Source organism: Muntiacus reevesi, chromosome 1 (assembly GCF_963930625.1).
Source record: "Muntiacus reevesi chromosome 1, mMunRee1.1, whole genome shotgun sequence".
Classification (NCBI taxonomy): Eukaryota; Metazoa; Chordata; class Mammalia; order Artiodactyla; family Cervidae; genus Muntiacus; species Muntiacus reevesi.
The window spans coordinates 127,556,340-127,579,716 of NC_089249.1; the positions used below are offsets into that span (position 1 = coordinate 127,556,340).

The 23,377-nt window shown below is 38.8% G+C and overlaps 1 protein-coding gene across 2 annotated transcripts in view; it reads right to left on the reverse strand.

Annotated features, from left to right (window-relative positions):
- The window catches only part of AK5 (adenylate kinase 5), a 258,098-nt gene that overhangs the window by 184,362 nt on the left and 50,359 nt on the right, over positions 1–23,377 (reverse strand). For both annotated transcript variants that reach the window (XM_065910763.1, XM_065910756.1), the window contains exon 6: positions 18,237–18,428. In XM_065910763.1, coding sequence (XP_065766835.1) covers positions 18,237–18,428 — 192 coding nt within the window. The remainder of the gene's footprint in view (positions 1–18,236; positions 18,429–23,377) is intronic.

Below are 23,377 nucleotides of genomic sequence, written 5' to 3' on the forward strand. Positions count from 1 at the left end.
TCATGATATAATTTTAAGTTAAAAAATGTTTAATGCAGAGTACAATATGATTTCAGCTACCATACTATCAAAATATCATAGAAAAACACTACATGGAAAAGATTCAAAATGTTAATAGGGTTTTTTTTTCCTGGGTTGCAGAATAATGAATGCTTTTAAACTTGTTTGCATTCCTTACCCCCAACACCCACTCACACATAGGCGCATGCACGTATACACACACACACACACACACACACACACACACACACACACACATACACACACACACACACACACACCCTCTCCATAAATATTACTTGTTTTAAAAAGGAACGTAAGATTTTTACATAAAAAGAATTAAAAACAGAAGTAAACAGACTCCATTCCCCCCAACTTGATAGAAACTTGAAAGCTGCTCATCCTTCAGGCAGATCTGCTTGCCAATGTTGAGAAGGAAAAGGATAGAAAATAACATAGTGTGCATTTGCCAAGACAGATTTGTGGTTGACATTTCTTCTGAAAAATGTCTCCATTAAAATAAGTAACTGTTGGTGCTGTCTCCTGATTTAGTCATTTTGAAAAGTAATGAGTAGTTTTCAGAACTGGATTTCAGTTTTCCCATGGAGCCCATCACTTTGAAATGGACATACCTTAGATATTATGAGCACATGATGAATTTATCACTGGGCATAGTCATCTTCCTAACAACATACTTGCATATTATCATTCAGCACAGTGAAGAGCTCAGCAAATGTAAACTACATTCATTAAGAATATTTTGGATATATTTTGATTAGACTTGTTTCTAAGTGTTTTAGAGTTTGGATGTCATTCATTTAAACACTCAAGTGATAGAGTGTTTTCTCCACATTATTTCTAATTTTAATTAATCTCACAAGTCAGTAAACTTCATCCCGTTTTACAGATGATGATACCCCAGTTCAGAAAAGTTAAGAAACTTGCCGGGATTCAAACCCTGGCATTTGTGACTTCAAAGCTAGCCTTTGGCCCATGATACTACACTATGTTTTGCTGAATGTCATTAAAAAAAATAATTTTATTTATTTATTTTTGGCAGTGCTGGGTCTTCGTTGCTGCATGGGCTTTTCTCTGGTTTCAGTGAGCAGGGGTTACTCTCTGGTTGTGGTGCTCAGGCTTCTCATCGTGATGACTTCTCTTGTTGCAGAGCATTGTCTTTAGGGCACTTGGGCTTTAGCAGTTATGGATCTCAGGCTCTAGAACACAGGCTCAATAGTTGTGGCGTGTGGGCTTAGCTGCTCCATGGCATGTGGAATCCACCCGGATCAGGAATCAAACTTGTGTCTCCTGCATCGGCAGGTGGATTCTTTACCGCTGAGCCACTAGGGAGGCCCTGAATGTCGTATTTATCCCTGAATTTCTTGCAGTATTTCCCGAGTATGGGGTTCCTTTGGATACACTAGAGACTTAGGGTTTTTAAATGATGTAGTCATGAACAAATGTATGGAACCGGCACCCCTACCTACTGTTCTCGGTGTCTGAGACCCTCCTCAGGGAGGTAGAAAGGGGAAAGAAATCAAGAAAGTGAAAGTAAAATTGGAAGAAGAAAAGAGAGAAGAAAAAAATCAACATCAAGAGTCTATAAAATAGCTTCTGAAGGGCTTTTATAGCTGGAAACAGGTTTGGCAATGCTTTTTTGAGACTGTTCAGCTGGGTTCAATTTTTTTCAGTTCATCATTTCATAGGAGCTGCAACAGCCACCTTTAAAAAATGTCACTGGATTATAGGAATTTCTATTTTTTCATAAATCTGATATAATAAAAGAAGATGAGAAAGTAACACAGGACATGTGGTTGCTATAGCATTAATAATACGTCTGGCCAGTTGGGAGGCAATACTTTCCAAATAATAATAATGAGTGCATGCTAAGTGGCTTCAGTAATGTCTGACTGTTTATGACCCTATGAATTGTAGCCCTACAGGCTCCTCTGTCCGTGGGATTCTCCAGGCAAGAATACTGCAGTGGGTTGCTATGCTCTCTGCCAGTGGATGTTCCCAACCCAGGGACTGAACCCACATCTTTCCTGTCTCCTGCATTGGCAGCTGGGTTCTTTACCACTAGCGCCACCAACAGTCATGCCTAATCAGTGCTTTCTCTGTGCTGGGCATTGTATTGAATGCTTTAATTACCTTTTTTCATTCAATCTTCACAATGAACCTAGAAGGTACATAATATGAAATTTACTTTTCCAGGGTCATAACCAAGGACCTGAGAGTTTCCATAACTTGTACCAGGCCAAGAGCTGGCTAAAGCCCTACAACCATGATGGGGTTGCCCCTGAGCTTTTAATCACTGTCCTTGTTTTCTCCTTTGACAAACCACCACTTTCACTTGGCTGGCCATGTTCATTTTTTCTCTTTGTGTCTCCTGTCTAGGATGTGATTAGGGTATTGGTTTAAATCTATGCTTCAGTCAGTAAATATTGAACATCTACTACATGCCAGATAGTGTTCTAGGAGTTTGGGATATTAGTGGTAAAGAAATCACTTAAAATACTTTCCATCATGGAACTTTCACTTCATAAATTGCATATTCTTTCTAAAATTTGCATTATTTGAGGAATTCTAATTTACCTTATCAGAGTGTGGAAAAGCAAAAAATGAAATCGGATGTGCAATTTAAAAGCTAAATTTTGAATCAAGAGACTTAACACTTACAAGAAAAACAAAGCATACTTCAGGCATCATAAAGACTAGAATTCTTTTCATTTTTTTGTTGGCCACATGTCTCGTGGGATTTTAGTTCCCTGACCAGGGATCGAATTCAGGCCCCTGGCAGTGAGAGCACAGAGTCTGAACCACAGAACCTCCAGGGAATGCTTGCAGAATTCTTGAAAGATATAACGTAGGATTAACTGCAAGATGTGAGAAAGGTTTTCAAGCTGAAAGATATTTTTTGGCTTTGTTTTTGCTTCCTCTCCTCTCATACATGGACTTAGGGACTCCAACTTAGGCGCTAGAAATAAAATATTGAAGACAACAGTAAAAAGACAAAGAAGAACGCAGCAGTAGAATTATAAAATTGTGTAATAACGGTCATGATAGAGATCAAATGTGGTGTCGGGGAGCTCACGGGGGCATCTGACCCAGACAGAGTGGTTTCCCCGAGGAAGCCATCTCAAGTGTGACAGTCCAGCCAGGTCAAGGCAGAGAGGCGGAGCTGAGCAGGACTGAAGGGAGAGGGAAGAGCTTGGGCAACAGCCCGCAGCTCAAGAGAATGCAGTGTCTGAGCAACTACAAGTGAGACACAATAATCTGAGCCAACTGAAGTTTCCTAAATTTTTTCTTCTCTTCCAATTTTAAAGTAGAGCTATCACTTCACAGAAAATGGAGTAGAGCAGTGCCATGACAGAACTGTCTATTCATGCAATTTTAGGGAATTAGTTACTTGATATTGTTAATAACAAATTTCACTGTTTTAGGAATTCAGATGGAATTGATGAAAGGGAAAGGCAGTCAGAAGAAAGCTGCAGACATCCAACATTGCTAACACAGCCAGGAGGACTACGCTATCTTCTGAGACAGAGAGGGTTTAGTTGGAAATTCCTACTGAATTCAGTTGTAAGGGATCATGTCAGTTGTAAGGGATCATGTAATCTTTTGGGACTTCTGTTGGAATGAGTTTATCATGAACATATGAACGCTAAAGCCCTGGTAGAAACACTAAAAATAAACACTATCAAGTATGTATCAAGTGATGGTGGTGTCTGCACTGAGATTTTTAAGCAGAAGTTTCAGGATAGAATAAAAAGTTATATTTCACAACAATCTTGATATGTTCAAACTAAATTTTCAGGGAAGAAACAAGATTCTTAAAAAAAAAATCCAGTGTTTATTTTTCTCTTCCTTGATCCTGAATTTGACAGCAAGTGTAGAAACTGAAGCAATACTCCTTGGTATTTTCTGAGAAATCTCTCAAGGTTGCTGACATTTTCAAATAACCTGTGAATTGGTGACGGTTAGAGGCCAGACCACAGAGGAAAGCATGAATTTTTGAATGCCTCAGTTTAAAACACTACTGAAAAACTACTAATCCAACCCAAATGAAAGAAGTCTAAACAAGGTCTTGCTCACACTAAACTTATTAGAACTAATTCATTCAACACAACTCATAAATTAATGCATTAATTCAATAAATATTTTAAAGCACCCTCTGTATATCTGGTACTGCTCTGACTGTACAGTCCCTGCTAATTTGGTCCCTGAAGAGATAGTGAAGGATCAGGCTAACAACTTACATATACCCAGGCCTCTTTTCTACAGACATCCTTTTAAATTCAGGGTTGTTTTGCTACTTCATAAAGAATATCTGAAGGACTTCCCTGGTGGCTCAGATGGTAAAGAATCTGCCTGCAGTGCCAGAGATGTGCATTCAATCCCTGGGTCAGGAAGATCCCCTGGAGAAGGGAATGGCTACTCACTCCAGTATTCTTGCCTGGAGAATTCCATGAACATAGGAGCCTGGTAGGCTATAGTCCATAGGGCCACAAAGAGTAGGACACAACTGAGTGACTAGCACTTTCAACTTTCACAGAATATCAGAAGATCAAAAACCAGTGTCTTCATTAATATTTGAGTGAGTGAGTGAGAGAGTGAGTGAAGTCACTCAGTCGTGTCCGACTCTTTGCGACCCCATGGACTGTAGCCTACCAGGCTCCTCCCTCCATGGGATTCTCCAGGCAAGAGTACTGGAGTGGGTTGCCATTACCTCCTATTAACTAGAAGTCTCAAAAGAATTGCCCCAAAAGAAACTGATGAATGAGTATAAGTTTATTTTATACTGTATGCAATTAAATTCCAAAATTAGGGAGGGGGCAAACAATGAGAAATGAGAATGGTTGGTATAAAATTTCTTTTATTTCCCCACTCCTTCCCTGGCTTTTCAGCTCTTCATTCAGTCTTTTCTATCCATCTATATCCATTTCCAATACTGAACTTGGTAATGACAAGGACTTTTAGTAATTCCAAAGATCTGATTACTTCCTTGAATTCATGGAGTAACCTCCATAGATTGTCCTGGGGGGTTGTGAGTTCATTCAGTCCCACAGGAGGAATCATGGAGAAAGGAGAAGCAATTTACTCTACCTTGCAGCCCTCTGTGCAACCTTCCATCATCGTAATGGCCAGATGTATCGAGGCTACTCGTTTATCCTTTCTCCTGCCTTCTCCACCTGAGCTCTTTCAGAGCAAGGGCAGATGCAGAGTAGAGCAGCTTGTACAATTTAGGGTTTATCTAACAAAGAACAGAAAGCTCTTGTCCTTACCTGAAATGAGGTAATTTAGGGATAACACCTGGCACATCTAAGGCACTTAAAAGAATTTAAATACCTATCTTATGGTGTTGAGTGATTAAAACAGGTAAAGATTAGAAGACGTAAAAGAGGTAAAGGGCCGGCACAGCACTTGCTTGATCTAGTATGTTAGTCCTTCTCCATTTCTCCTAGGATGAGATTTCTCACTTAACATCTTGTGGTTCCCATTACAGTGGCTTTATCAATATCTTTTCTGTTTTGAGAGGGAGGCTAACCCTTTTCTTGGCTCAATCCCTTGTTATTAACCAAATGGACTCTATGAGACAGGATCTATTTCAAACCTCAGCTCCAGTGCATTCCTGAACCTCTCTGCACCTGTTTCCTTCATTAAACTTTAAGGTCTGTTATTAGACTTAGATGTAAAGTAGATAAAGGTCCTGAAATAGTAAAAGTACTTACTGAAAAGTAGCTATTATTAAGCACAGACACTACCTACTTTGCCCATTTTGGAAAGAATTCCTAGCAAACATATTTCCCAATATCTTTTTAAACCAAGAAAATGGAATTAAAAAAATATAAACTTTGTAGTGGTTATTGTAGGTTGGTTCATCTAACATCTGTCCTCTTTTCCTTTGCTTTTCTCTACATCAGAGGCTGAGAAGTGAGGTAATTCATTTTCCAGCCTCTCTTGTAGACAGGTGAAATTATGTGACCCAAAGAAAAAGAGTTAGGACAAATGAGACTAAAGTGGGAGTAAATGAGGGAATTTATGGGGAAGCTCTTGCTTTCCTAGAGAAGGATAATAGATATTATCCCAGGCTTGTGCCCTAACCCCTTTGTCCTATTTGGAATTCTAGATTTGATGACTAGAGCAGCAGCAGCCATTTTGTTACAATGAAGAAACACATCAAAGAGGGTGAAACAGAAAGATGGAGCATGGTTCCTTGATGACACCATTAAGTCACTATACATGGCTTAGATCATCCATCTCTGTACTTATTTTTACACAAGTTAAATAAACTCTCTTGTTTAAGTCATAGCTATTCAACTATTCTATTACTTGAAATAAAAACATCCCTAACAGGTACAAACTTTTATTTTTGATGGTAACTGACTACTGTGCAGTGGTTTAATGGGACTCATGGGGTCACATCTGTAAAATGTATAGTGCTCTCTGCCATGAAAATAAATTGTTCCAAATGTATCTATAATTTTTTTTTTTTACCAAAATCATTCATTTATTTACTCAATGAGTTATTTTGAAACAATTATTTGTGGAAAGAATACTTGGTAATTTAATGGACTCTGCTTTCTCGTTGCTTGGATTTTAACATTATCTTACAATGGTTTGGCTAATCATTGTCCTTAATACATTACTCTTCGTTTCCCATCCCCTTTCTATTCAGCTTTGCCAAGAAAGCTGTCCAAATAGGAAATCAAAATGGTTAAATTGGTAAAATGTATCTTACATCTCTTGCAGGTGATTTATGAGTACTATTCTTCCACAAGCACTTTTTTGGTTACTCCCATGTTTTCAGTAGGTTCCTGACAGCTGTAGGTCCAGATGGTTGCCCCATAGAGAAGTAAAAGCTTGTGGCACCCAGAGCTTTTATCATCATCTCAGCTCAGGCCCTTATCAAATTCTTTCAAAATGCTTTCTCCCTTCAATGACTTACACACAGCTACTGGCTTGTAATTCTAGCTATGTCGTTCCCTTGCTCACGGCCTTGAAAGCTCACCCCTTCCTCCTTAAAAGCTGAGCACTTTGGGCCTTTGTTATATTGATCTCAGCGCCTCTGTCCCCCTTCCTAATTCTCACTAGTTGCTTATATACCTTACCTGCCTTGTGTCTGTTCATGTTTGCTTATAATGCCTTTCCTTCCCATTTCTGGGCTCTCTTCCCTACCCCCCAAGCACCAATGTTTATAGCAAAGTCTTCCTTCATCTTTCCAGGAGGAAGTTACTCCCCTGCCCCCAACTCTTCCTCTTGCTGGTCTATCATACCTCTGTGTGTGGCACCCACGTCTTCCTGTACTATATTCAACTTATTTATGTTTACATTATTGCCTACACACAAACTCCATGAAGGTAGATCTATCTCCACATCATCTCTGTATCCTTATGGTGGCTGATGTGGTCCCTCTGTTTGACATGGTATAGGCTCTGGATAAAACTGTTTGAATGGATGGCTATAAAAGGACTGTCATAACAGGGAAGATGAATTGTGAAACCCAGAGTAGATAAGGATAGAGTTTTGCCTGAAGCAGAACTACAGGCATGGCTTTACATTTGATTGCAGAACTGAGCAAGGTCAGAAGATGATGGATAGTATCTATAAACAAAAATACAAGGCCCAATAATTGGCCATTGCCCCTAAAATTTTCTTCTTGTAATGTGAGTGCAGATTAATCAATTTTATGAAATATCTTAATCACTTTACATCTGTTATCTAGTGAGATCACTTTTTGAAAAACCTCTAAGTGTAATGCACCAACAGAATAAATTTTCTCATTTATTCTTTTCTGAAAAACATAAATGAAGAGATTACTGTTGAACAGAGTGCTTATCAAATGATAAATGCCTGGAGAAAGCAGTAATGGGCTTTCTCTTCAAGATCCAGAGTGCATAAGTGTCATGTTTTAATGAAGGGACAATATTGCAATCACAAGTGCTGCCTCTGGGGTCAGTGCTCTGGGTCTGGGTTGAGGCTCTGCTGCTCTTATTGGATCCTGGGCTAGCTACATTTTGGTGTACTTCAGTATTCTCATTTATAAAATAAACATAATAGTAATATAAGCCTCATGGAGATTGGTGAGGATTAATGACTTACCATATATGAAGCACTTTGAATAGTACCACGCACATATTAAATACTTAAACTGCTGCTACCCATCTATTCATAACATATTTTTGCATTTTCCTCACTGGCAAGTCTTAAATGCCTCTTCTTTTTTTTTTTTTTTTGTTCACTTAATAGAACTATGGGGGCTTCCCTGGTGGCTCAGATGGTAAAGAATCAGCGTGCAATGCAGGAGACATGGGTTCAATCCCTGAGTCAGGAAGATCTCCTGGAGAAAGGATTGGCTACCCACTTCAGTATTCTTGCCTGGAGAATTCCATGGACAGAAGATCCTGGCAGGCTACAGTCTATGGTGTTGCAAAGAGTTGCACATGACTGAGAGACTAACACTTTCACTTTCATTTTCAGTTTAACTATAGCACTCAGTTCAGTTCAGTCGCTCAGTCGTGTCCAACTCTTTGCGACCCCAAGAATCGCAGCACGCCAGGCCTCCCTGTCCACCATCAACTCCCGGAGTTTACTCAAACCCATGTCCATCGAGTCGGTGATGCCATCCAACCATCTCATCCTCTATCGTCCCCTTCTCCTCCTGCCCCCAATCCCTCCCAGCATCAGGGTCTTTTCCAATGAGTCAGCTCTTCTCATGAGGTGGCCAAAGTACTGGAGTTTCAGCTTCAGCATCAGTCCTTCCAATGAACACCCAGGACTGATCTCCTTTAGGATGGACTGGTTGGATCTCCTTACACTATCTCTATTTAAAAATATTGATCAATTTCAGTTTTTGTCTGAAACATATTTAATCCAAGAACTTTACCAAAAATATTTTCTTATTCATATTCCCTATAACTCTCAGTATAACATATTGAAATAAATTAAGACTTAATTCTGGAAGTGTGGAATGTTCCCTGACACCATTGTCATAATTATTATTCTGATCACAGAGTGTCTCCTGGAGAAGTGACCAGCTCAAAGTGTGTGTATGTATATATTTTCTTATCAGGAACTGAAGGGCTGAAACAACAGTGTCCAGGAAGCTCTTAGTATGACATGACATTCAGCTACCAACTATCTACCAATCTGCTTTATTTCAATTAAAAAATTATAAAGACAAACCATTGTAGAAGGCAGTCCCCAGGCCTTAAACTAAAAAATAGTCTTAGGTAGACTTGCTAATAACAGTTCTTGGAACTGGGATTTTCTTAATGTGAATTTTCCAAATGTATTTGCTTGAATATTATCTTGATTTTATCCAAGTATTTCATGGTTATCATGTGAAAACCCTAGTTTACACTTAAAGTGATTAAAGAGTCATATGTAGAGCTTTTTGGACTCTATTTCATGAGTATTTGTAATAATAAAATCAGCAGAAAAATATCTTTGGGGCAGGCACCATGTCCCTTCTGTAAGTTCCTCCTCATTTTTCCTGTAGACATCTGTATGAAGCATCGCCATGAGAGTATCACATTTGTGGGTGTGACAGCTCTTCTCATCAGGCCCTGACAATAGGTTCACCATTTAAACAGCATCAATTTCCCACTTTGAAAGGAACTGCAATCCCTGAGTCATTTGGCTTGCTCTCTACCAGTGGAGTGTGAATAGGTCTGATACTGAGTGAGCTTTGGGTATGGAAAAGTTTTGTCAGGTTGCTTGCTTGTTACTGAGACAGAACGACAGAATTTGATATAAATACGGTATCTGCTTGTTCTCCCTTTTGTTTTGATGCTGTTTAGGAAGCAGCATAATTTGCCATAGAAGTGTGGATGTTACTTTGCTACTTTGTGAGGAAATCGCTCTCTCCCAGTGCTCTAGTCTTTCTTTCTATAGAAAAAATCTGAGAATGAAATGGTATCACAATTGTATTTTAGTTTTCAGAGCCCAAAATAATGAAAGTTATGAAAGTAATCAGATTCATTTAGGGAATTTAGTTCTGGATGTTTCAAAGCCAGGGTTACAAAGATTTGGGTTAACAGGTAAATTAAATTGGTCCCGCTAACTAACCCACAGAGATGGTACCCTCCTAAAGTAGGTCATGGTACTTTTTCTAGGACAGCACTGTATTGCCAGCTTTACACACGGTGCAATTTGATAAGTGCCAATTGCCCAGAGAGAGTGATTCCTTATAAGCTGCTCTTAAGTCAAGTAAAAAATGGATATTTCTCATGTTTCCTTGGGGTACTTCACATTGAAGGTATATCAGTATCTGGTTTCATGCCACAAGGTACTGTCTACTTGATTTAAAAGTATTTTGAATTTAAAACAATTCAGAGGGCCAAGCATATACACCATCATTACCCAAGTATCTTACAGAAAACCCCAGTAGCCTTTCCTATTTATTAACCTTTGAAAACTCCTCCCTGACTATTTTCTGTCTTACTAAATCCACCAAAGAGGAATCAGTGAGGGCTTTGGTTACATAATGAATGTTTAGACAGCATATAATCAGTGATGGTATGTAAAGGAAATGTAGCTTCACTATGTTACATAGAAGAAATTTATCAACCTCATGCATTGGGATGCAATCACAGAATTTTCCTCCTAGTAATTTTAGGAGAATGGATTTGTTTGAGTAAACGGGTATCGGGTATTTCCACTGCCTTTCTCATGTATAGGTGGGTTGCTGAATCTGCTGAGAGTTTTTGCTGTTCGGATTTTTTTCTTACTACCCCGTGCAGTGATGCTAATAGAGATGGTGATAATTAACCAATGGCCGTGCACTAAGTCTAGAGATAAGTGTATTTGTATTTTAAATGTTAGCACTGATTCCTATGAAAATTGAAGTTAATTAAGAAATCATTATTCATCAGTTTTGTCTAAATTAACTTGTACTATTCCCGTTTATTTTCCCTCTGGCTAGGAGTGCCTGGTGAGATGGAATTACATAGTTTCAGTGGTAAAATTGGAGGAAGTCATATGGTGTAAATTAAGCAAACGTGGTGCCAAAGGGGTTCAGGGACAATGTCTGGTGAATCACTAATAGTGTGATGTTGACAAGGATGTGCTCTCTAAGCCAGCACTGATGCCACTTTATGATGAAGTGTTCCCTAATCTACAATAAAATGAGAAAAATAAGACAAATGTTGGGAATTTTTCTTATAGCCAAACAGATCCATTTTAGTGACATTATGAGTTTTATCATTACTAAATTTTTTTGTGCTAAAAAATATCCCTTTCAAACAATGATATTAATAGATTTTTTTCCCCCTTTCTAATGCCCTCACTTAGAAAAAATTTTTAAAAGTCAATTTGGGAAATACAAATTGAAAAAACAAGATACCACTACAGACCTAGTAAAATGGCCAAAACCTGGAACACTGACAACGCTGAATGCTGCTGAGGATGTGGAGCAATAAGAACTCTCGTCTCAGAGAGAATTCTCAGGTGAGAACACAAAATGGTGCAGCCAGTTCGGGAGACACTTTGGTGGTTTCTTACAAAACTCTTACCAGCAGTCACGCTCCCTGAGTGAGTGAAGTCGCTCAGTCGTGTCCGACTCTTTGTGACCCCATGGACTGTTGTCTACCAGGCTCCTCCCACCATGGGATTCTCCAGGCAAGAAAACTGGAGTGGCTTGCCATTTCCTTCTCCAGGGATCTTCCCGACTCAGGGATTGAACCCCAGTCTCCTGCATTGCAGGCAGACGCTTTAACGCTGAGCCACCAGGGAAGCCCTCCCTGGTAGTTATCAAAATGAACTGAAAACTTATGTCCACACAAATACTGGCACATGGATATGTATAGCAGCTTTTTTTTTTTTTTTTTAATAAATGCTGAAATTTGGAAGTAACCAAGCTGCGGATGAATGAACAGATAAACTGTGGTATATTCAGACAATGGATGTGCTCAAAAGAAATGAGCTATCAAGCCTGGACATGACATGGAGGAAACTAAAATGCATATTACTAAACGAAAGAAACCAATCTGAAAAGGCTACATACTACAAAACATTCAACTTCATGACCTTCTGGAAAAGGTAAAACCTTAGAGATAGTAAAAAGATCAGTGGTTTCCAGGAGCCAGGTTAGGAGGATGGAAGTGGGTGAGGGTTGAATAGAGCACAGAGATAGTTAAGGGCAGTGAAAATACTCTGTAAGATATTGTAATGAGGATACATGGCACTATGAAAGTGAAAGGCACTCAGTTATGTCCTACTCTTTGCAACCCCATGGACTATACATACAGTCCATGAAATTCTCCAGGCCAGAATACTGGTGTGGGTAACCCTTCCCTTCTCCAGGGTATCTTCCCAACCCAGGGAATCCAGGTCTCCCGCGGGGCAGGTGCATTCTTTACCAGCTGAGCCACTAGGGAAGCCCAAGAACACTGGAGTGGGTAGCCTATCCCTTCTCCAGTGGATCTTCCTGACCTGGGAATCAGACTGGGGTCTCCTGCATGGCAGGTGGATTCTTTACCAGCTGAGCTACCACCGAAGCCCACGTGGCACTATACATTTGTCCAATACCATCGAATGTATAATACCAAGTGCGAACTTTAAGGTAAAATATGAGCTTTGAGTGATTGTGATGCATCAATGTAGGTTCATTAATTATAACAAATGGAACACTCTAGTGAAGGATATTAATAATTGGGGGGACTGTGCAAGTGTTGGCTTAGGGGGTATACAAGAAGTCCCCGTATCCTCCTCTCAATTTTGCTGTCGACCAAAAAGGGTTTTTGTGCTTCTCTGGTGGTTCAGATGGTAAAGAATCTGCAGTGTGAGAAATCCAGGTTCAATTCCTGGGTTAAGAAGATCCCCTGAAGAAGGGAATGGCAACCCACTCCAGTATTCTTGCCTAAAGAATTCCATGGACAGAAGAGCCTGGCTGTCTATAGTCCATAGGGTCGCATAGAGTTGGACATGACTGAGGGACTAACACTAAAAGTGTCCTAAAATAATAAAGTCTTAAAAAAAAATCTTTATCTTAGTCCATTAAATTTTTTTTCTGATCTATTAAGTACTGAAATTATGGAATCTTTGGCCTATGTGACCTTGTTATATCCTAAGATAGCTTATAATTAGCCCCTTGTCTAGCTTCCCTAGGACAACTGATGTTGGCGAACAAGAAATAAACTTGTTCTAACATCTTTTACTCTATGCCTTTCCTGCCTGAAGAGATCCAGTCAATCAGTGTTAGTTAGTAGGCCTCTTCATACATCCTATGAATATTGCTTACTTCTCATTTTTAAGTTATGTTTCTCTTGCTTCCCTACTTTATATATAAAAAAGTCCAGAAGAAAAATGACCACCCACTTACTTAACAGACTAAAACTAAATTCGGACTTTCACTGATGGTCACCCATATTAGGTAGCATTTGTCCAGTTCACACGAGTGTCAATGTACACGAGTGTGCAATCATTTCCCTGACAAGTTGAGTGATGTTCCAGCTGAGTGGACTTATCCAGTGATACATGCATTTTGGAAACTAATAACATAAACATTACATCTAACCCTATTAATTTTCAAGCATTTTAAAAGACCCTTTTCTTAAAAAAAAAAAAAGAAAAGGAAACCTCAGGTATTTTTTAGAGTTCATCAAGCTTCCAAAGAATTGACCTTTTTAAACTAAAATTATTTCTTTCAAATGGGTTCTAACTAACTTATGAAGATAACTAAAACAAGGACTAGTTTTTTAAGCTTTTAAAATAAAACTAAGATGAAAAATTATCACTAAACAGACATATTATTGAAACTTTTATACAGCTGCATTAAGGCTTCCCAGGTGTTACAGTGGTAAAGAACCCGCCTGCCAATGCAGAAGACATAAAAGACACGGGTTTGGTCCCTGAGTCGGGAATATACACTGTAGGAAATGGCAGCCTGCTCCAGTATTCTTGCCTGGAAAATCCCATGAACAGAGGAACCTGGTGGGCTACAGTCTAAGTGCTCCAAAATGTCATGAGACAGCTTTGAAGAAGAATGTCTGACAAACTTTGGGATCTCGCAGCATCCTAATCTTTAATTAGGAGCAAAAACCTGTAAAAGATGTGAAGAGCTATTACATACAACCTACTGTAAGTTAAAAAATAACACGTTTGTCTGAAAAGGTTCTATGAAGTCCCTAACGTATTAGCCCTGTGATTTTCTATCGTTTAATTCATACTTGCACAGATAACTGTATAAGACAAGTATTATAAAAGAATAAAAATGAAGCGGTCCATGTGATGGGAACTGGCAGTAAGATATATTATTCAGGCAATAGCTTGTTTACCTGGCTATTTCGACTAGGTTCTCTCCTCAGTCAGACTGGATTTGTTCTTTAGTCAAATCTGCCAACCAACATAGTTAATGTTGTAGTGAAAAAGAAAAAAGAATGGGTTGACATCTGTTTTAATTTAACTACCATATTCAGACACAGTCATCATACAGGTTGATTACACGGATGATAAAGAAGTCAAAGAAAACACTAGGACAATTTTGTAACTGGTTAACAGACAGTTTTGGGCTTTCCTGGTGGCTCAGCGATAAAGAATCTCCCTGCAGTGCAGGAGCTACAGGAGACACGGGCTCGATCCTTGGGTCGGGAAGACCCCCTGGAGGAGGGCATGGCAACCCACTCTAGTATTCTTGCCAGGAGAATCCCATGGACAGAGGAGCCTGGCGGGCTACAGTCCATAGGGTCGCAAAGAGTTGGATACCACTGAAGTGACTTAGCATGCACACAACAGACAGTTTTAAAGAAAAAAAGAGAATTTGGTGAAAAGTTTTAAATCTAAATTTTTCACTTTGGATTTCTTCAGTAATCCATCTGAGCTTCCTTTGTGGCTCAGCTGGTAAAGAATCCGCCTGCAATGCAGGAGACCTGGATTTGATCCCTGGGTTGGGAAGATCCCTGGAGAAGGGAAAGGCTACCCACTCCAGTATTCCTGGAGAATTCCATGGACTGTATTGTCCATGGGGTCGAAAAGAGTCGGACACGACTGAACGACATTCACTTTCACGATTCAGTAATCTATGGGAGAATAAGCAACAGAAAACCCTTCAAGAGCACGGGCTTGTTAGTAGTAAAAAAAAAACACTGGGGTTTTGAAAAATGGGCATTAGAGGTGAAAGGAAGAAAAAAGAGGAAATGTGAAAAATGCTAGGTAATTTCAATCACTTCTATTTCACTTGTAACATTTCTGGTAGTGTTCTAAGTACTTGATACCCAGTTACCCTCAAAATTACACTGAGGTGGGTATAATGATGATTATAACCACTGTATGCATTAGGCAACTGAGTCATAAAGAAGATAAATAAGCTTTGTGAGGCCAGACAGGTGGCAGGTGACAGCAGGAGCCTGGACTAGGCAATGTGGTTACGTGGTCCATCCGAACCACCGCTACATGCATTCGCTCATTTCACCCCTACAACATTATGTGCCAGATAACAGCATCTCTACGTTAGACATGGAGACCGAGTCCTGAAGCACCATGAATTTATCAGATGGTAGTGGAGCTGAGATTTCAAGTGAAGGCTTTCAGACTCTAAAACCTGAAGGAACAGAGGCACCAAGATAAAGTTTCTCACCTATACTGAGAGGTATGTGGCCTCTGTGGTCTTTACAAAGCTCATACAAGATCACGGATGAATCCTACTCGTGGATGGGGAGAGTTTGTTCTACTCACTACAGGGAATTTCTCTAGTTCATGACATATGTGAGGGCATTCTGTACATTCTCCCATGCAATAGTCATCACACTTAATAAACCACTGTGGGACTTCCCTGGTGGTCCAGTGGTTAAAGTCAGAGATTGAACATAGATTCAGTCGCTGGTCTGGGAAGATCCCACATAACTCAGAACAACTAAGCCCGAGTGCCACAGCCATAGAGACCTTGCACCTGGAGCCGTGCTCTGCGACAAGAGAAGTCATCGCAACGAGAAACGCGCGCTCCACTGCTAGAGAGTAACCCCTGCTCGCCACAACTAAAGAAAAGCCTGCTCGGAAACGAAGACCCAGTGCAGCCAAAAATAAATAAAAATTAATAACTAGATAAATAATTTAAAACCTCAGCTTAATATCTGATTCCTCATAGACTTGCAAGCTCTGTTCATCTGCTGACAACATACTATGTACCAGAGAGGCATAGTACTAGGAGTTTGAAATATGTCAGAAGATAAAATAAAGATCCTTAACTTTTGCCTGTTTAGCTTTGCACCATGCACACCTAACAGAGTCTGGCACCTACTGATTCTCAAAAGATATTTACTTAATAAATAAATGGATCAATTAGGACGGTAGGTAGAAGTAAAGAAAAGCTATAGAGAAAAGGAAACATTTGGATTTAATCTATTACCTCCCAGACTTTTATTAAAATCTTAATACGCATTTGATTAATCAGGATGACCATTTAAATTATTTAACTTATCTTTAAAAGCAGAAATGTTCATTTTAATTCCAAAAGCGAACTGTGTCCAGGTTCTGAAGGAGGACACACGTGTCAGCATGCAGCACTCGCTTCTCTGTCAAACTAAAATTTTCAGTTGTTTCCCAGAGCTTAGCTTGTGTTTGTGTTCACTGATTTTCAAAAGGTGACTTTCCAATGCAAGTCTTCTCCCAGTAATTAGAGGCATTTATTTTAAAGCTTATCCGGGTTTAGCAAGGAGGTTACAGGCTGTCATCCGCATTGTTATTGACTCCCTCAATTAGAGGCAATGGCATTTCACCTCCACGCAAAATATTAGTAAATTAACAATCCTCACTCTGCATTCATTTGAGAAATCTCCTCTGATTGTGATGACGAACGTGACAAGCAGGGAGTAATCAGAGACATTCCGGTAATAACTTTAAGCCTTGCAAACATCAATTAAAACTCTGGCTCTGCAGCGTGCTGTTGGGGGTTGGTCTGCAGGGTAAATTTCTATTTTCATGACACAGCGCAGAAGTCAGCATTGGTAATTTGCAGGAGAAGCAAGCAACAACCTCAATACAGAAGAGCCAGAGAAACATCCACTCTGATTTTCTTGATTCTTTCATATCACTCAAAGTCTCTTTTAAAACATAAGATGAACTCTGGCATTGTGAACAATTTTCAGATCAGATTTATAATTCTCTGACATGACAACTTTGACTCAAAGGGCAAATTCTAAAAAATATTTCTTTATAGTGCTAAAAAGACTGCAAAGGGATTATTATTCAAATGTCATGACTGTCTCTTTCAATCTGGGGGCATTTTAGGCTAATGTAGAGATTTTTTTAGCACAGTAATTGTTAGGTCATAGGAGCTCTGTGGATGAGCTTCAGTAGATTTACCTAAAATTTATGAAAAACACCTTATGTGCATTTTATGGTATTGAGAGTGTGTCACTTTCATCGGATTCTTCACAGGGGCTTGTAACTCCAGTAGTCAAGAATCTTTGGTCCCATGAGAAAGAGCTAAGGGCTGAGGAGAGGGTGCTGCCGAGGTCTGCTTCCTCCAAGGAGAACCCTGGAGCTGCAATAGTTTTAGTGTGTTTTGCAAAATACCTCAGCTGGCCAATGATCCTCTGTCTCCTCTGTTCCATACTTGACTCTCTGATGTTCGGGGATCATACATTTAGCTGAGCCTTCACCTCCACTTCCCTGTATTCTAATAACTGTACAAACTAGTGGTTCAGCTTCATCCTTCTTTGGCACATTCATTATCATTAATCACAAAACAAACTATGAAAAAAGTAATATTTGCATTGTATAATGGAGCAGAAAGAGCAATGCCTTCCACTTTGAGACAATATCACTTCTTTATGACAAGTCAAACACATTTTTACAGGGCCATTATTTCTTTATGTGGTACACTATGGTAAAGTTTAGCTTACAATTTAAGTTTAACATATCAATTCTATTTTTAAGTTGATCAGTTAGTTTTATTAGGTTTTCAAAGACTGAAGAGTTGAGAAAATGGGCAAATGTTACTTAAAATGATAAAAATTTACTTTAAAATACTTTAAAATTTGGGGGGATAGACTTCTAGACAAGGTTAAAATTGATCTTTTTTTTTTTGGTGAAATCAATTAAAGTGAAAGTAGTGTTATTTTTATGCCTTAATAAAGGCAAATCAGGTCAAGATTGCCAATTTTTTTTTCCATTGAATCTCCACCTAAGAAGAGTATTTTTTTTTAAGATAAAAGGATTTCTAAATGACAACATAGGATAATTAGAAATCTGAAAGATTGTTCTCGTAATGGACAAGTAAAGTACATTTAACTTACTGTCATGATGAGCCCCTTTTCCTGGAAGTATTTAACCAGTGGAGCAGCGTTCTGCTTGAAGTTCATCAGTCTCCTTTGGGTAGCTTTCAGATTGTCATCAGGTCGCCCCTGTTGTTCTGCACGCTTCAGTAATCTTTCTTTGAGTCTCTGATTGGCGCAAGCCAGGAACACCACCAAGTCAGGAGTACAGATCTGTGGAGAGGGTCAAACAAGCAGACAGGCATTCAACATACCAACCCGTGTGAGTGTGGGCAGAGACAGTTTTGCATAGTGCTTTAAATAAATGATCTCCATTTTTTTTTTTTTACTGTATCCTCATGATAATAAATTATTTGCACATGTATCCCAATAAATAAACTTATTAATTTATTAATTATTAATCATGAGTGCATGATACACATGTGCTCATGTGCTTGTGCTCAGGCATTCAGTCATGTCTGACTCTTGGCGACCTGACAGACTTCAGCCTGCCAGGTTCCTCTGTCTATGGGATTTTCTCAGCAACAATACTGGAGTGGGTTGCCATTTCCTCCTCTAGGGGATCTTGCTTACCCAGGAATCGAAACCACATCTCCTGCATCTTTTGCACTAGGGGCAGATTCTTTACTACTGAGCCACCAGAGAAGCCTCATGCTGCCCTAATATAGTATGCATGTTGTAAAATACACACAAAAATGTAATTTTTAAAGGATAAGATATGATAAAGGTAATATTAGCATTTTCTTCCCACATTCCAGTGGTTTGTTTCATATACTTTGGAGACCACTGGTTACATAATGAACCCTGGAGTCTGGGAAACTTGAATTAGAGTTTTTACCCCAGGATTTACCAGCTGAGCTCTGGGCATATGGCTTATCTTAGCTAAGCCTCTGTGCCTTCATCTGTCAAAAGAGATATATGAACTTCCTCCCTGAGTTATTATAAAAATTAAATAAGATACTGTGTGAAAAAAATAGCACAAACTTGATCCATGGTAGGTGTACAGCAAATTTTAGCCATATTTACTATCTCTTGGTTTTCAGGATTTTATGTTGTTCTGGTTCTCCTTTAACTTTTCTTTCCTTTAACTTTTTACTTTGCTGTTTTTTCCCCCTTGCTCAATTTTTTTCCCATAAAAATACAATACTCACAAATAATGATTTCTGAGGCTTAGATTATGTTATGTTTTGCTTTCCCTCTCCAGGTTTTCATTCTCTCAGCTCCCTTCCGCTGGTCTCATTTCAACCACTTATCCTTTGTTGATGGATTCCAAATCTACATTTTCAGCACCGACTTTCAACAGCACTTATGTCCTATATTATCAAATGCTTATATGATGGCTCTACCTGAAAGTTTTAATGTTACTTATGACTCAGCAAGGCCAAATCAGTTCTGGCAACTTTTTACCTAAATGAAATTCCCTTCTTGCTTATATATGTATTTGTTTGTTTCTTTATTTTTACGGTAGTAACACTACTTTCCTGAATCTTTCAATTAGAAGTCTTGTCTTTTAAATTTTTAAAAATTTGAATGAAAGATTCTTTAAATTCTATAGTGCTATATAGTTTTCAAAATTTCACAAACACAATTTCATATAATTTCATAATAGCTCCTTTTTAAAATCCCTTCTCTTATATTGCCCCCACCCACTAGTAACCACTAGTTTGTTCTCTATATCTCTGAGTCTCCTTCTTTTTTGTTTTATGCCCTAGTTTGTTCTACTTTTTAGATTCCACCTAAAAGTGATATCATACACTTGACTTTCTCTGTCTGACTTATTTTACTTAACACAATGTACTCCAAATCCATCCATGTTGCTACAAGTGACAAAATTTCATTCTTTTTTATGGCTGAGCAGCATCCGTTGTGTATGTGTATATACAATGAAACGTACACACCCCCCCTTGGCGCGTGCACACACACACACACACACACACACACACACACACATGCACCACGTCTTCTTCATCCATTCACCTGCTGATGGAAACTTACGTTGCTCCCATACCTTGATAATTGTAAATGATGTTGCTATGAACACTGGGGAGCCTATATCTTTTTGAATTCTCAGCTAGAAATCTTAATATAATTTCTAATCCTTATCAAAATTTCAGTCTCAGGAAGCCCTCACCATGCATGGTGGATTTTTGTCTTGAAACATGATTCATGTATCTCTTCCTCCAATTCCCACTGCCACTGTGTAAGAACAGGCACACACTGGCTAAGTGATCAAGAGCATGAATTTTAGAATCAGATGATCCTGATTTCATCAGTTCAGTTCAGTTGCTCAGTCGTGTCTGACTCTTTGCGACCCCATGGACTGCAGCATGCCAGCTTCCCTGTCCATCACCAACTCCCGGAGCTTACTCAAACTCATGTCCATTGAGTTGGTGACGCCATCCAACCATCTCATTCTCTATCGTCCCCTTCTACTTCTGCCTTCAATCTTTCCCAGAATCAGGATCTTTCCCAATGAGTCGGCTCTTTGCATCAAGTGGTCAAAGTATTGGAGTTTCAGCTTCAGCATCAGTCCTTACAGTGAATATTCAGGACTGATTTCCTTTAGGAAATGCCTCAGCTGTCCAAGAGACTCTCAAGAGTCTTCTCCAACACCACAGTTTAAAAGCATTAATTCTTCAGCGCTCAGCTTTCTTTATAGTCCAGCTCTCACATCCATACATGACTACTGGAAAAACCATAGCTTTGACTAGATGGACCTTTGTTGGCAAAGTAATGTCTCTGATTTTTAATATGCTATCTAGTTTGGTCATAGCTTTTCTTCCAAGGAGCAACTGTCTTTTAATTTCATGGCCTCAGTCACTATCTGCAGCGATTTTGGAGCCCCCCAAAATAAAGTCTCTCACTGTTTCCATTGTTTCCCCATTTGTTTGCCATTAAGTGATGGGACCAGATGCCATGATCTTAGTTTTCTGAATGTGGAGGTTTAAGCCAACTTTTTCACTCTCCTCTTTCACTTTCATCAAGAGGCTCTTTAGTTCTTCTTCCCTTTCTGCCATAAGGGTGGTGTCATCTGTATATCTGACTTTATTGATATTTCTCCTGGCAATCTTGATTCCAGCTTGTGCTTCATCCAGCCCAACATTTCATATGATGTACTTATACTCTGCAAAAGTTTAATAAACAAGGTGACAATATACAGCCTTGACATACTCCTTTTCCTATTTGGAATCAGTCTGTTGTTCCATGTCCAGTTCTAACTGTTGCTTCTTGACCTGCATACAGATTTCTCAGGAGGCAGGTAAGGTGGTCTGGTATTCCCATCTCTTTAAGAATTTTCCAGAGTTTGTCGTAATCTACACAGTCAAAGGCTTTGGCGTAGTCAATAAAGCAGACGCAGATGTTTTTCTGGAACTCTCTGGCTTTTTTGATGATCCAACAGATGTTGGCAACTTGATCTATGGTTCCTCTGCCTTTTCTAAATCCAGCTTGAACATCTGGAAGCTCATGTTTCACGTACTGTTGAAGACTGGCTTGGAGAATTTTGGGCGTTACTTTGCTAGCATGTGAGATGAGTGCAATTGTGCGGTAGTTTTCATAAGAGTCTGCTATTAGTTGTTAGTCCTTGGACAAATGGTTCAATGCCTCTAAACTTCAGTTTTCTCAACTGTAAATAAAGGGGAAATCTGTCTTATCTCAGTAGTTTAGTATGTCCCATTAAAAAAAAGATTAATTTTTTATTGAAGGATAATTGCTTTACAGAATTTTGTTTCAAAAAACACATTTAAGTAGCTTTTGAGAAGTGTTAACAATTTAGAAAATCACTTTGTAATTTTTGTATGGTATGTGGTAAAGAGATTATTTAAATTAAAACTTTTATCAAATATTAAACTGCAAAATACAAACTTAATAACATCTTTGGTAACATTCAGTCTTGCCCAACATATCATATGATATCCTTTAAATTTACTTTGAATAACTTGCATAAGGGAGAAGATAATTTTTGACAAATAACTTAAAATGATATTATATTGTTCTTGGTTTGGTCATTGTGTATATTAAAATATGGAAAAAGCTTCAACTGCTAGCTCAGTGTTGAATGAAGATAATACTTCTTTCATAACAAATTAAATGCTTTATTTTAATATCTTTATGCTTTGTTTCAGACTGAAAAGTATGTGCTTTTCCCTACATAACACAAAGAGGTTATTGCTGTTGCTGCTGATCACTCGCTAAGCCTTGTCTGACTCTCTGAGACCTCATGGACTGCAGCATGCCAGGCTTCTGTGTCTTTCACTATCTCCAGGAGTTTGCTCAGATCATAATGAGGTTATGGAAAGACTTAAATGTGTAATAATCACTATATTTTGTCTTTTAGTATTGGCTTTGAAATTTATAAAGACTTTTTTATGATTTGAGTAAAACTGCATTTTATTTATTCATATTGGAGTGGAGTGTCAGTCGTGTAGTCGTGTCCAATTTTTTGCGATGCCGTGGACTGTAGCCCGCCAGGATCCTCCGTCCACGGGGTGTTCCAGGCAAGAATACTGGAGTGGGTTGCCATTTCCTTCTCTAGGGAATCTTTCCAACCCAGAAACAGAACCAAGGTCTCCTGCATTGCATGCAGACTCTTTACTTATATGAACAGACTTTAAAAAATAGTCATAAGTTTAGAGAAAACTTGAGTGGAATATCTTCATGTTGTTGTTTCTTTAATTTCTCCCAGTACTTTTTAATGTAGAGCTTTGTAGTTTTCTATACAATGATCTTGCCCATTTAAAAATTATTCCTGTGAATTTGATATTTTTGTTTTTATATCTAAGATTTGTGATCAATGAATGCAATTTCAAGTCCAATATAGGTAAATTTGAAATGAATCTTCAAAGTTATTTAATTTTATAACTGTGATTAACTTGCTGTCTTTCCTTAGTATGAAATAGCAACATATAACTAGTGACACAAAAAGTTAAAACATGGAACAGGCAAGACCACCAAGGAAGCTGGGATAACCAGCTGACTACTCAACATTGCCCTCAGCCATAAGCATGCTCACCTGATTCTTAGTCACTCTTACATGTGTCCACTCATTAGGGCCCTCCTTCTTCAGTGGTGCCCATTTTAAAAGAAAAAATTTAGTATTTTACTTTTTTTCACAAAATGTAAAACAGAAGCAGACATCATTCTTTTCTAGAAGAGGTGAAGGC